This window comes from Somniosus microcephalus, chromosome 11 (genome assembly GCF_052327205.1).
Source record: "Somniosus microcephalus isolate GS21.2 chromosome 11, FLI_Smic_1.0, whole genome shotgun sequence".
In the NCBI taxonomy this organism is placed as follows: domain Eukaryota; kingdom Metazoa; phylum Chordata; class Chondrichthyes; order Squaliformes; family Somniosidae; genus Somniosus; species Somniosus microcephalus.
The window spans coordinates 193702734-193715256 of NC_140997.1; the positions used below are offsets into that span (position 1 = coordinate 193702734).

At 44.0% G+C, this 12523-nt stretch overlaps 1 protein-coding gene across 1 annotated transcript in view; it reads left to right on the forward strand.

The window, feature by feature from the left end:
• The window catches only part of dnah12 (dynein, axonemal, heavy chain 12), a 429714-nt gene that overhangs the window by 82246 nt on the left and 334945 nt on the right, over positions 1–12523 (forward strand). The window contains exons 15-17 of the mRNA XM_086001602.1: positions 1860–2053; positions 3687–3933; positions 11362–11547. Of these exons, the coding sequence (XP_085857728.1) occupies positions 1860–2053; positions 3687–3933; positions 11362–11547 (627 nt within the window). The remainder of the gene's footprint in view (positions 1–1859; positions 2054–3686; positions 3934–11361; positions 11548–12523) is intronic.

Sequence of the window (12523 nt, forward strand, 5' to 3'; positions counted from 1 at the left end):
AAGAAGAAATAAAAACAGAAAATGCTGGAAATACTCAGCAAGTCAGGCAGCATCTGTGGAGAAAGAAATAGAGTTAACGTTTCGGGTCGATGACCTTTCGTCAGAACTGGAAAAAGTTAGAGATATTACAGGTTTTAAGCAAGTGCAGAGGCAGGGAAAAGGGGGAGGGGAGGAGAGGAATGAACAAAAGGGGAGGTCTGTGATAGGCTGGAAGGCAGGAGAGATTAAATGACAAAAGGTATGATTGTACAAAGCAAAAGGAGATGGTAATGGGTCAAGTAAAGAAACAAAAGATGTGTCTAGAAGAAGTGTAAATGGGAATGGCAGAATCATCAACAGCTGCCATCCAAAAAAAATGGGGGCAGAGGTTATGTTCTGAAATTGGTGAACTCGATGTTGAGTCCAGAAGGCTCTAAAGTGCCTAATCAAAAGATGAGGTGCTGTTCCTTGAGCTTATGTTGAGCTTCGTTGGAACAGTGTAAGAGGCCAAGGACAGAAAAGTCAGAGTGGGAGTGGAGCAGAGAGTTAAAATGATAGGGACCGGAAGGTTAGGGTCACGCTTGTGAACTGAATGGGGGTGTCCCCAAAGTGGTCACCCAATCTGCATTTGATCTCCCCAATGTAGAGGAGACTGCATCGTGAGCAGCGAATACAGCATACTAAATTGCAAGAAGTGCAAGCAAATCATTGTTTCTCCTGGAAGAAGTGTTTGGAGCCCTGGACGGTGGGAAGGGAGGAGGTAAAAGGGCAGGTGTTGCATCTCCTGCGCTTGCACAGGAAGGTGCCGTGGGAAGGGGAGGAGGTGTTGGGGGTAATTGAAGAGTGGGCCAGAGTGTCGCGGAGGGAGTGGTCCCTTTGGAATGCTGGTGGGATCACGCTGGAGGTGGCGGAAATGGCGGAGGATGATCCGTTGAATGTGGAGGCTGGTTGGGTGAAAGGTGAGGACAAGGGGAACCCTATCGTGGTTCTGGGAGGGAGGGGAAGGGGTGAGAACAGAAGTGTGGGAAATGGAACGGACACTGTCAAGTGCCCTGACAACCACGGTAGAGGGGAATTCTCAGTTGAGGAAAAAGGAAGACATATCGGAAGCACTAGTATGGAAGGTCAGAACAGATGAGATGCAGAAGCTGGGAGAATGGATAGCGTCCTTACAGGAAGCGGGGTGGGAGGAAGTGTAGTCAAGGTAACTGTGGGAGTCAGTGGGCTTATAGTGGATGTTGGTCGATAGCCTACCCCCAGAAATGGAGACTGAGCAGTCGAGGAAGGGAAGGGAAGAGTCAGAGATGGACGATGTGAAGGTGAGGGAAGGGTGGAAATTGGAAGCAAAGTGAATGGAATTTTCCAGTTCAGGGCGAGAGCAGGACAGATGATGGGCAGGCGGGGGGTGGCAGGCGTGGCTTAGTGGAATCCTCGGTTTTTGCCTCCACTGCCACTCTTGGCCCTCCTCCTAAAAAAATGCCTCAGTGGAACAAGCATTGAGGCCTGCTTATGTAGACCAGAGCTGCTGCAGAGCTGAGGACTATAAAGATCAGGAGCAAGCTTATTTTAAGAGTTTAAGAGTTTTTAAGTAACAGTTTGAGTTACTGGATAAATTTGTGAAGTTATCAGGTATGCTTAATTTCACTTAAAAATAATTCAGTTACTAAAGGACAGAAGGTGGAATATTATTTCATATTTGTTTTGAGTGCAATAACTTAGACCAGGAGTTTTTCTCATTTCAGTATTTTCTTTTGCCAGAAGAATAACTTCTCTTCAGGTTAAAATAAATCCCTAGATGATAACACATTTGAAATATAAAATTTAGGCTGTGTATTTTTATTCACAAAGTATTATTGAAATGTGACCTCTTTTGTTTGCAGTATGTGAATGATGTGCGGACAGTGCAGAAGAGGTTACAAGATGCAGAGGAGTTAATTGAATATATCAACAGCGAAGAAGCTTTGTATAAATGGGACCTGACCTCTTATCCACTGGCTGAAATGATCAAAGTTAACACTGATCCATACCAGAAACTTTTTGGCCAGATTCTAAAATGGCAACGCAGTGAGAAGAAGTAAGTGGAGTGCAGAAAAAATAAGGTGATCCAGAGAATAATCACTAAATCTATGACTGAGGAACAGTGATCAGTCAAGTTCTATGGGGGTCTGTTCTGGATCTGCTGCTTTTCACACGTATTCATAAAATTCTTGTCGTATATGATTTCCTAATATGATCAAGCTATATCATCAGGTTACAGGTATTAACGAGATCGATCACCTTCAAAGGAATCTGTGCCAATTAACTGGATGGCTAAATTGATTGTGCTTGATAAAATTAGAGGTGTTAGTGCAACTTGGGCACTGTCAGGTCAGGTATATCACAGTCACCTACTGCGTAAAGCTCCCTCTACTCTGCACCAACAGTGTGCCACAATCCTCAACCATACACCTGTGCGACATTTTCAATTTTTCACATCACTCATCATAAGATTGCCAAATCGCTGCTAATTAGTGGTGAAGTATGGACAAGTTTGCCTTGTGAGCCTATGTTCACTAGCAGCTGAATCAGGACTGCCAAAACTCATTTCACGTAGTGCCTTTCCAGCTAGCAGTCAGAGCCCACGCGTAGAGTTGAAAGGTCAGTATGTTTATCCACTTGCCTAAGTGCATGGCTGTATTTGTTACAAATAATTGCTAAGAGTCCAAGCCATACTTCACTGTAAAACAAAGAACTATTTAGGTTATTATTGTTCAGAGAAAAAGAAAATATAAACCTACAGTCATGCGGGATGGTTAATCGTATGGGACCAAATGTTGATATCGTTGTTGTAATTGAATTTATTAAAGACGCAGAATCTTTATTATTAATCAAATTTAATTTGTGTAACAGACACAAATAAAGATCAGTTATGACTTTGGGGTCCAAGCTTGTGCCAAGTAATACATTCAAGCTTTGTGTAGAGTTTTTGCATTGATGGCATGCCCTGTAAAAAAGTATGTATTTAAAGGATGTTGTCCACAATGCTTTTATTTGGTTAGATGAGGTTTCTGTAGTAAGATTATTCCTTTGAATTTTAAGTAGAGATGGAATAATTTGGGGTAATTGTGGAGGGAAAGGGATTGCCTTGTTGGTAATACTGTACAGGGTTCTCCTTGTGTCGTTTAGTTGGATGACCAGTCATTGTCGAGGATCTGGAGGAAGCACTGGCTTCCAACTTGGAGAATATAGATTGGATACAAGACTTTTGACTGAATCTCATGGCTTACCTGTGGGGCTCGTGAATTTGTAACTAGTTCATAATATTATAGGAAGGGAGTACATGTTCTAATGAATCAGATCTGGTTTAGCAAATTATCTTCTTATATTCAACTATTTTTCATAGCTTTGGACCCAGCCTGACTATAGGAAGTTAGATTTGTTTGGCATAATAAAACCAGATAGAACAGAGGCCATTCTGCTGTTTCTTAAACCAAACTATAGAAATGTGAAGCAATTGGATTAATTATCAAGTCGTTAGGATGATACATTATGGTTTCATACCAAAATAACTGGTAGTTACTGAAGAAACCCCATCCTGCTGCCCAGTAAAAAGTAGGTATGTCATAATAGGTCTGTTTTGTTGTGTTCATGGTATATGAAAGTTTTTGTTCATCCTAACCTAAGGCATTTAACAGAGTTCCACTGCATTTATGTTCTCATTTCTTAAGGTGGATGGATGGCTCATTCCTTGATCTAAGTGGAGAGAGCATGGAGGCAGAAGTAGATGAATTCTTTCATGAGACTTATAAGATGATAAAAATTTTCCGGCAGAAGCAAAAGAAAGTAGAACTTGAGAAACAGAAGGAAGCCCCTCGCCGACGGCTTGTTGCTGAGGAAGAGGTGGCAGTAGAGAAGAAAGAGAATCCAACTGTTGCAATGTGTGGTGTGGTACTGGCTCAAATCAAAGAATTTAAGGTAGAAGAAATAATAAATGAGATAAGATAATAACATTCTGAAATTAAGAGTATGGCCTGGATTTTCATCCATTATCCTACCCTAAACTGGGCCGGTATAGCAGTAGAAAAGGCATGAAACTCAAGTGCCAAGGCTTACTGCTGTGTTGCCGGCTCAATTTTAATTTTCCTCCCCTGATTCCAGCCAGGAGGGCTGCTATCATCCCTTCCCTGCCAGCCATATGTAAATGACGACAGGCTAGCTGCCACATTTTCTTGCCTTCTGCCACTGATCTCGCCAACCCCAAGGACTGCCAGAAGAAGAGCGTCAATAATTCCTGTTAGCCCAGTCCAAGGCCTAAATGAGAAATTTAAGGCTGGTCTTCAAGGCTCTTCTGATCCCTTTAAATGGTTCCTTCCACTTCAGGTGCTGCAGCAGTGATTTCCGACAGGAGAACCGTCTGGCATAGAAAATGGATTGGGTTCACGGCAGGATCAGGGTGCTTTGGTGGAAGTCCTGGCCCAAACTTCCTGGAGTGTGTTGAGGAAAATCCAAGCTTCTATATCAGAACTGCCATCTCATTTCCCTCAGAATTAATTCTATTTACTGTTTCTCTGGAAAAAAAAATTGTAATCGATTAAGTATTAGATGATCCCATAGTAAAGTTAATGGGCCGTAATTTGCGGCCCCTACGGGTGCGTACGAGGTGCTTACGCGCCAGTAAGGGCCTTGCAAGATCCGGGTTTAGGCGTGCGCTGCACATGCGTGAAAACCTGGAACTTGCAATCTGTCAAGAATTTTCTTGACAGATCCTTTGCATCCCCGAGAAAAGGACATCTGCAGGCGAGAGTTGGCCTTTTTGCCCAAGTTCTACCCAGCGAATGCCTGTGAAATTCTTACACCTGGTAAAAGCAGGTGTAAGGGCTGCTTTTACCAGTGTAAGAGTTTTAAAAAACTGTAAAATAAAATGTTTTCAATCATTTATACATTTAAAAACCTGTGAAATAAGGTAAGTTTATTTTTAGCCCCTTTAAAACATGTAAATGTATTTTTTTTTGTGATAAATCCATAAAGTGGAACAAGAACTCGAAGAGGCTAGATGTTAGAATTAACACGAGTACTTTATTAACAACTGGGAAAAACATACAGACAGGCCTGCATACAGCATCCTGGCATTCCACCTAGCTGACCTTTAACAGGAAGCAATCCCCTGACCTTAGCAGCAGCATTGGCTGCAGCACCACCCAGTGGACAACCCCAACCATAACAACCCAGATCACTATACCCCTCCCCACTTAAGATTTCAGTATGAATTTCTTAACCAACAACCATTCCTAAGGGTCACATAAGAAGTCACCATTCACCATGTTCCATACTTGACGAGTCTAACAGGTCAGTATCAATCTCTCTGGTGGCTTGCGAGCCCTTTGTGAACGTCTAACAGTAAAGTCCCTGCTTGTTTGTGGTGAAGCCACCAGCTGCTCCTGAGCAGTCCTCATAGTATCTGACTCTGCAACGATGGTTTCCTCTTGACGAATGGGTTCCTGTGGAATTGTCTCTGTCCCTGGTGGTGTCACCACAGATGCACTTGGATAACTGGGGCAACCCTGTCCTCAGTCATTGCATCTGGAACCTTCATTTCAATTTCCCCTTGTCTGGGAAGTATCTGATCTACATGTCTGCGTACTACCCTACCATCTCCCAACATGACCTTGTATGATACGGGACCGGTCATTGAGTCTATGAAGCCAGGAATCCACTTGGGTCTATAACTGAAATTCCTGGTAAGGACCGCATCTCCTTCTCCAAAACTTCGGCTCTTTGTTCTTTTGTCATGGTTCTCTTTTTGTTTGTTTTGTCTGTTTTCCATTTTCCTTTTTAGGTCTGGGTGGACAAGGTCAAGAGTGGAGCGTAGTCTACGACCTAATAACATCTCAGCAGGAGAGAGTCCTGTGGTGGATTGAAGTGTTATTCTGTAGCTGAATAGTACCCATGACACTTTGGCTGCTAAACTCCCTTCTGCACTTTTTTTCATCATCTCTTTAAATGTTTGTACGGCTCTCTCCGCAAGTCCATTTGAGGACGGATGATGTGGAGCTGAGGTCACTTGCACTATGCCATTTTTTTTCAAGAACTCTTTTGTCTCTGTACTCACAAAACAAGTGGCATTGTCACTCACCACGATCTCCGGTAGCCCTTGATTACTGAAGCTCCGACGCAGGCAGTCTATCGTAGTATTGGCGGAAGCAGAATTTACAGGATAAACATCCATCCATTTGGAATGTGCATCAATGATTATGAGGAACATCTTCCCCATGAATGGACCTGCATAATCTAAGTGCAATCTTCTCCATGGTTTATCCGGCCACTCCCAGGGGTGGAGAGGAGCCACTGCTGGTGCCTTCCGGTGTTCCTGATAAGTGCTGCATGTCTTGACTAGATTTTCTATCTCCTCATCTAGCTTTGGCCACCACAAGTAACTCCTAGCCAAGGCTTTCATACGCGAGACCCCAGGATGACACTGATGTAGTTGCTCTAGGATAGACTGTCGTGCTGGCTGTGGAATAATCACTCGTGCTCCCCACAACACGCAACCATCCTGCACACTCAGCTCTGTTTTCCTGATACTGTAGGATGTGAAGTCAGCCCCTTCCGGATGCTGTGGCCATCCCCTCACCACATATTCTTGAACTCTAGACAGTACTGGATTTTTACCTGTCCATGTTCTTACTTGCTCTGCAGTCACAAGTGCCATGTCAGTGTCCTCCAACATCAACACTCTGTCCTCTGGAGCTGCACGGATAGGTGTGCCTGGCAGTGGAAGACGGCTCAAGGCATCTGCGTTCCCATGGTACTTGCCCGCCTTGTAGATGATGACATACTCATATGCCCTCAACGTCATGGCCCACCTCTGGATCCGGGGTGACACCATCTGTGGAACTGCTTTCATTTCATTGAAAACAGAGAGAAGAGGTTTATGATCGGTGCATATGGTGAACTTCCTGCCATATATGTACTTGTGGAACCTCTGTAACCCAAACATCACTGCTAACCCCTCTTTGTCTAACTGGGAATAGTTTTTTTCCGCTGGTGTTAGAGTTCGGGACATAAACCCTATTGGTCTTTCAGTTCCATCTTCCATGCAGTGTGAAAGAACTGCCCCCCACCCCATAAGGTGAAGCGTCACAAGAGAGAATGATGTCTTTCTCTGCATTGTAGTGAACCAGCACATCCGACGACAGCATCAGTTTCTTGGACTGTCCAAATGAAACCCCTTGCTCCTCTTCCCACTGCCACTGTGTCTCCTTGCGCAGTAGTTTGTGAAGAGGTGCTAACACCGTTGACAAGTTTGGTAAAAACCTGTTATAATAGTTCAGCAGTCCCAGGTAAGCTTTTAACTCAGCCACATTTGTAGGAGCAGGGGCGTCCTGCAGTGCTTGTACCTTCTCCTTGAGTGGACGGAGCCCGGTGGCGTCCACTCTGTGTCTCAGGAACACTGCCTCATTCCCCAGGAAAGTGCACTTACTCCTCTTGAGCCGGAACCCTGCCCTCTCCAATCTCTGTAGTACCTCTCTCAGAGTGCTCAGATGCTCCTGGTCGGTTCTTCCCGTCACCAGAATGTCATCCAGATAGATGTAAACATGTGGAATCCCTTGCAGTACACCTTCGATTGTCCTCTGGAAGATAGCTGGACTAGATGAGACACCAAACGGTAAGCGGTTATATGTAAACAAGCCCTTGTGTGTATTTATGGTGACATACTTCTTTGATTCGTCATCCAGTGTAATCTGCAAGTAGGCATGACTCATATCCAACTTTGTGAATTTCTTTCCTCCAGCCAGGTTTGCAAAGAGATCCTCTGTTTTGGGAATAGGATACTGCTCTAGTTTGGACACCCGATTGACAGTCAATTTATAGTCTCCACAGAGTCTTACCGAATTGTCCGGTTTTAAAACAGGTACTATGGGAGCTGCCCATTCCGAACATTTCACTGGCTCCAGTATGTTCTCGCTCAATAGACGGTCAAGCTCAGCCTCTACCTTTGGCTTCATGGCATAAGGCACAGGTCGTTGTTTAAAAAACCTTGGCGGTGCCTCCTTGTCTACATAAATCTTAGCTGGGGGGCCATTAAATGTGCCAAGTTCCTCCTTGAACACCTTCTCATGTTCACTCAACACTTCTTGCTAAGTCAACTGTTTGCCCGCATCTATTTGATGTACTGCTCCCCAGTCTAATTTAAGTTCTTTTATCCAGCCCCGACCTAACAGGTTTGGTCCGGTACCCGATACTATAACTACAGGTAGCTGTTCCACTGTGTGCCTGTGTTGCAGAGTTACCTTAGTTGTACCTAATGTCACTACTCATTCACCTGTATATGTTTTAAGATGCAGGGAGCAAGGCTTTAACTCTGGAACTTTTGCATGGTTCCACAATTTTGAGTACTCTGCCTTGTTCATTATGGTCACGCCGCACCCTGTATCCACTCCAAAGTCCACCTTAGAGTCATTTACTGTCAGTTGCAATGTGATAGGAGCCACTTTTGGAATGTTCTCTAACATGCTATACATTATGAACATGTCCTCTTCTTCCTCAGCTTCCCCGCTGATGTGGTGTGCTCCATGTTTTTTCACTTCTCTCCCTTGGTTTTGCTGTCCTCCCCCTTTTGGTTTGGATTCCTCCACAGGTGATTTCGCCCTGCAAGCTCGTTTTATGTGTCCTTGTTTCCTAACCGGCATTCACTCGCCAGGTGATCGCCCTTGCATCTATAACATGCCTTCACATGCTCACGTTGTGGTTTCTGACGCATGTTCAACTTGTGCACAACAACCTGACCTGCAACTTGCGTAGCATTAGCCCTGTCTGAACCCTGTATTTCTTTTACATCTCGGTTCGCTTTCTCTATGGCTTGAGCAAGTTCCAATGCTTTTTCATAAGTAAGCCCAGTCTCGGATAATAATCTACGCTGCATTCGGTCGTCCATAATTCCGCAAACTAGCCTATCTCGCAGCATTTCCTTCAGGTTATTCCCATAATTGCAATCTTGTGCTAATTTACGCAACACCGCTACATAGTCCATTACGCTCTCTTCCTCTTTTCTGTTCCTTGAATTAAACTTGAACCGCTGTACAATCTCACTAGGCTTAGGGTTGAAATGTTCTTTTAGCACGGCCACTAATTCAACAAATGATTTGTCTCCAGGCTTTTCAGGACTGAGCAGGTTCTTCATCAAACTGTAGGTTTGGCTTCCCACTGAACTAAGCAGAATGGCTTTCCTTTTTCCGGCATCATTTATTTCATTTGCTTCGAAAAAATAACCCAACACTTCACAGTATTCCTCCCAGGTTTGTGCTCGAATATCAAAAGCGGAAACCGTTCCTACCGTGGCAGCCATGCTCTCTTCCAACTGGTAGCTAACCGTAGCTCGTAATTTTGTTTAAACGTCCCGGCAGACTTTTCTTCTTTATCCAGGGTCCTTTAGTTACCTCGTCGCCAAATGTGATAAATCCATAAAGTGGAACAAGAACTCGAAGAGGCTAGATGTTAGAATTAACACGAGTAATTTATTAACAACTGGGAAAAACATACAGACAGGCCTGCATACAGCATCCTGGCATTCCACCTAGCTGACCTTTAACAGGAAGCAATCCCCTGACCTTAGCAGCAGCATTGGCTACAGCACCACCCGGTGGACAACCCGAACCATAACAACCCAGATCACTATATTTTTAATTAAATTTTTGTTTTAAATATATAATTAAATGCCATTTTAAATATGTGACTTTTTTATTTATTTAAAGTGTCTAAAAAATTTTGGGGGTATTCCTATTCATACTTATGGGCTTTCCGTACATATGGAATTCCCATAAGCATGAATGGGGATTCCCTTCTGTCTTTCGTTAGCCTGGCTCACGTGATCCCAGGGGCGCTTGCGAACCGCATGCACCCCTGGGATACGTGGGCCTCGACGCATGTCTACGCATAGAAGCCCAGGAACGCAAGTCTCCGTGGATCCTGAGGCAGAAGGTAAATTCGTAGATTTTTTGCCGGTTGGAGGCATCCGCCCGTGTGAAGCCTCCAACCGCAAATTCAGGCCCAATATATTTGAAATGCTTTTGAATTAGGAAAAAGATTTACTCAGGTACTCTAGGTTAACAGCCTCTTATACCACCTAAAATAAAAAACATACTCTCTATTAATTGTTGGTATGCCTGACATTTAAAGCTACCACCTGGAATTTCCATGGAGGTTCTTCTGATCTACTGCCGTACCTTTGGCGAAACCCCTGGAGAGGTGGCATTAATGCATAAAAATGGCTACTTAACACTTTTCCTCCAGGGTTTCTGCCAAAATTACCGTGGGAGATCAGAGGAATCCCATGAAAATTCTCCCCCAATATGTTTAACAAATTGATTGTAGGCAGTGAAGCAGTTGAGCAGTTTTTGGAGATGTATTCAATGAATTATGCTTCTTTTTAAAAAAAGATTAAATTCTTGAGTGCCAGAATGGTGCCAAAAGACACTTTATGCACACCAGCTAACCATTTGATAATATGAACAGTTACTCTTTTCAAATCAATCAATCATATATGACAACCACATAGTTGAAAATAATTATGGAAATCTGCTTCAGATACTTCTAATCAAGGTTCCCCAATATCCTGGAGAAAGGCATTGCCCAGTATAGTGCAAAGCTACACAGACCAGAAGGTCACAAGTTTAGATCCTGGTCTGTGCTGGAATTGATTGGTTTCTGTCAAGAAAGAGGTTGAGTCGTTATAATTGACAATAGGGCTAAGGAAGAAGGTGGAAAAAAGCAGCCAGATTTCCCACTCCTGATTGCTATCCAGTAACTGCTACTGCAAAGCGGACATTAATTGAGAATAGGATTGAGCATGTGACGCTCTCCATATCAAATAGCCTATTGATACTTGATGTCTAGGTGTATTGGACTCACGTATAAAAAAAATCATGAGGTACTGAAGGTTTGCTAGTGCCTGTGGAACAATATACCATCAAGATTCAACACCTTCAGGAGAGGAAGGGAGAATAATTGGGGAGGGGAGTGGGGACGGGTGAAGAATCTATCTACTAAAATACTTAGAACTAGTTTAAGTTTTGGCATCAGACAATTACGTTTTAATGTAGAGAAATTAACTACAGCAGGAAAGAATAATATATAAAAATGGAAATTAAGTTAATGATACTGTATTATATTAAAACCCCATTGATATGACCATTATCCTGGCTGTTCCACTGATCTAAGACAACATCAAATACTACTGTTAGTGTAAAGCTGTAAAATTATGCTACAGTTTTTAAACTCAATATTTGTTTTTATACTCTTGGACAGACAGAAATTAAATAAAACTATCATAATTCACTCATGTCTACAGACTTGTTCCCTATTAAACAAATATTTTGCTTTGACTTGTTTTGTTTTACTTTCTAGGAAGTTATCCCCGTTGTATCTATACTGTGTAATCCAGGTATGAGACCTCGCCACTGGTCTCAGATGTCTGAAATTGTGGACTATGATTTGACACCAGACTCAGGAACAACTCTGAGAAAAATGCTAAAATTGAATCTTACTCCATACTTGGAAAGATTTGAAGAAACTAGCGCTGCTGCCACCAAGGTAAATATAGATTTATATCAAGTTAATCTTCTCTTAGGCAGTCCCTCGGAACCAAGGATGACTTGCTTCCACATTAAAAATGAGTTTGCAGGTGACTGATGAGTCTAATGCGGGACCTACAGTCTCTGTCACAGGTGGGGCAGACGGTGGTTGAAGGGGCGGGTGGTGGGGTGCTTGGGTTGACGTGCGCTCCTTGCGCTGCCTGCGCTTGGCTTCCGCTTGCTCCCGGCGAAGAGACTCGGTGTCCGGCGCCTTCCCGGATGCTTCTCCTCCACTTTGTGCGGTCTTGGGCCAGGGATTCCCAGGTGTCGGTGGGGATGTTACACTTTTTCAAGGAGGCTTTGAGGGTGTCCTTGAAGCATTTCCTCTGCCCATCTGGGGCTCTCTTGCCGAGCCGGAGCTCCGAGTAGAGCGTTTGTTTTGGGAGACTCGTATCGGGCATCCGGACAATGTGACCCGTCCATCGGAGCTGATTGAGCGTGGTCAAAGCTTCGATGCTGGGGATGTTGGCCTGAGCAAGAACACTGACGTTGGTGTGCCTATCCTGCCAATGGATTTGCAGGATCTTGCGGAGGCAGCGTTGATGCTTTGAGGTGCCTGCTGTACATGGTCCATGTCTCTGAGGCAAAAAGCAGGGCAGGTATCACTGCTGCTCTGTAGACCATGAGCTTATTGCCGGGTTTGAGGTCCTTGTCTTCAAACACTCTCTTCCTCAAGCGACCAAAGGCTGCACTGGCACACTGAAGGCGGTGTTGGACTTCGTTGTCGCCGTCTGCCCTTGTTGACAGTAGGCTCCCAAGGTATGGAAAGTGGTCCACGGTGTCCAAGGCCTTGTCGTGGATTTTGATAATCAGGGAGCAGTACTGTGTGGCGGATGCAGGTTGGTAGAGGACCTTTGTCTTACAGATGTTTAGTATAAAGCCCATGCTCTTGTACGCTTCAGTAAAGGTGTTGACAATGGTTTGGAGTTCGACCT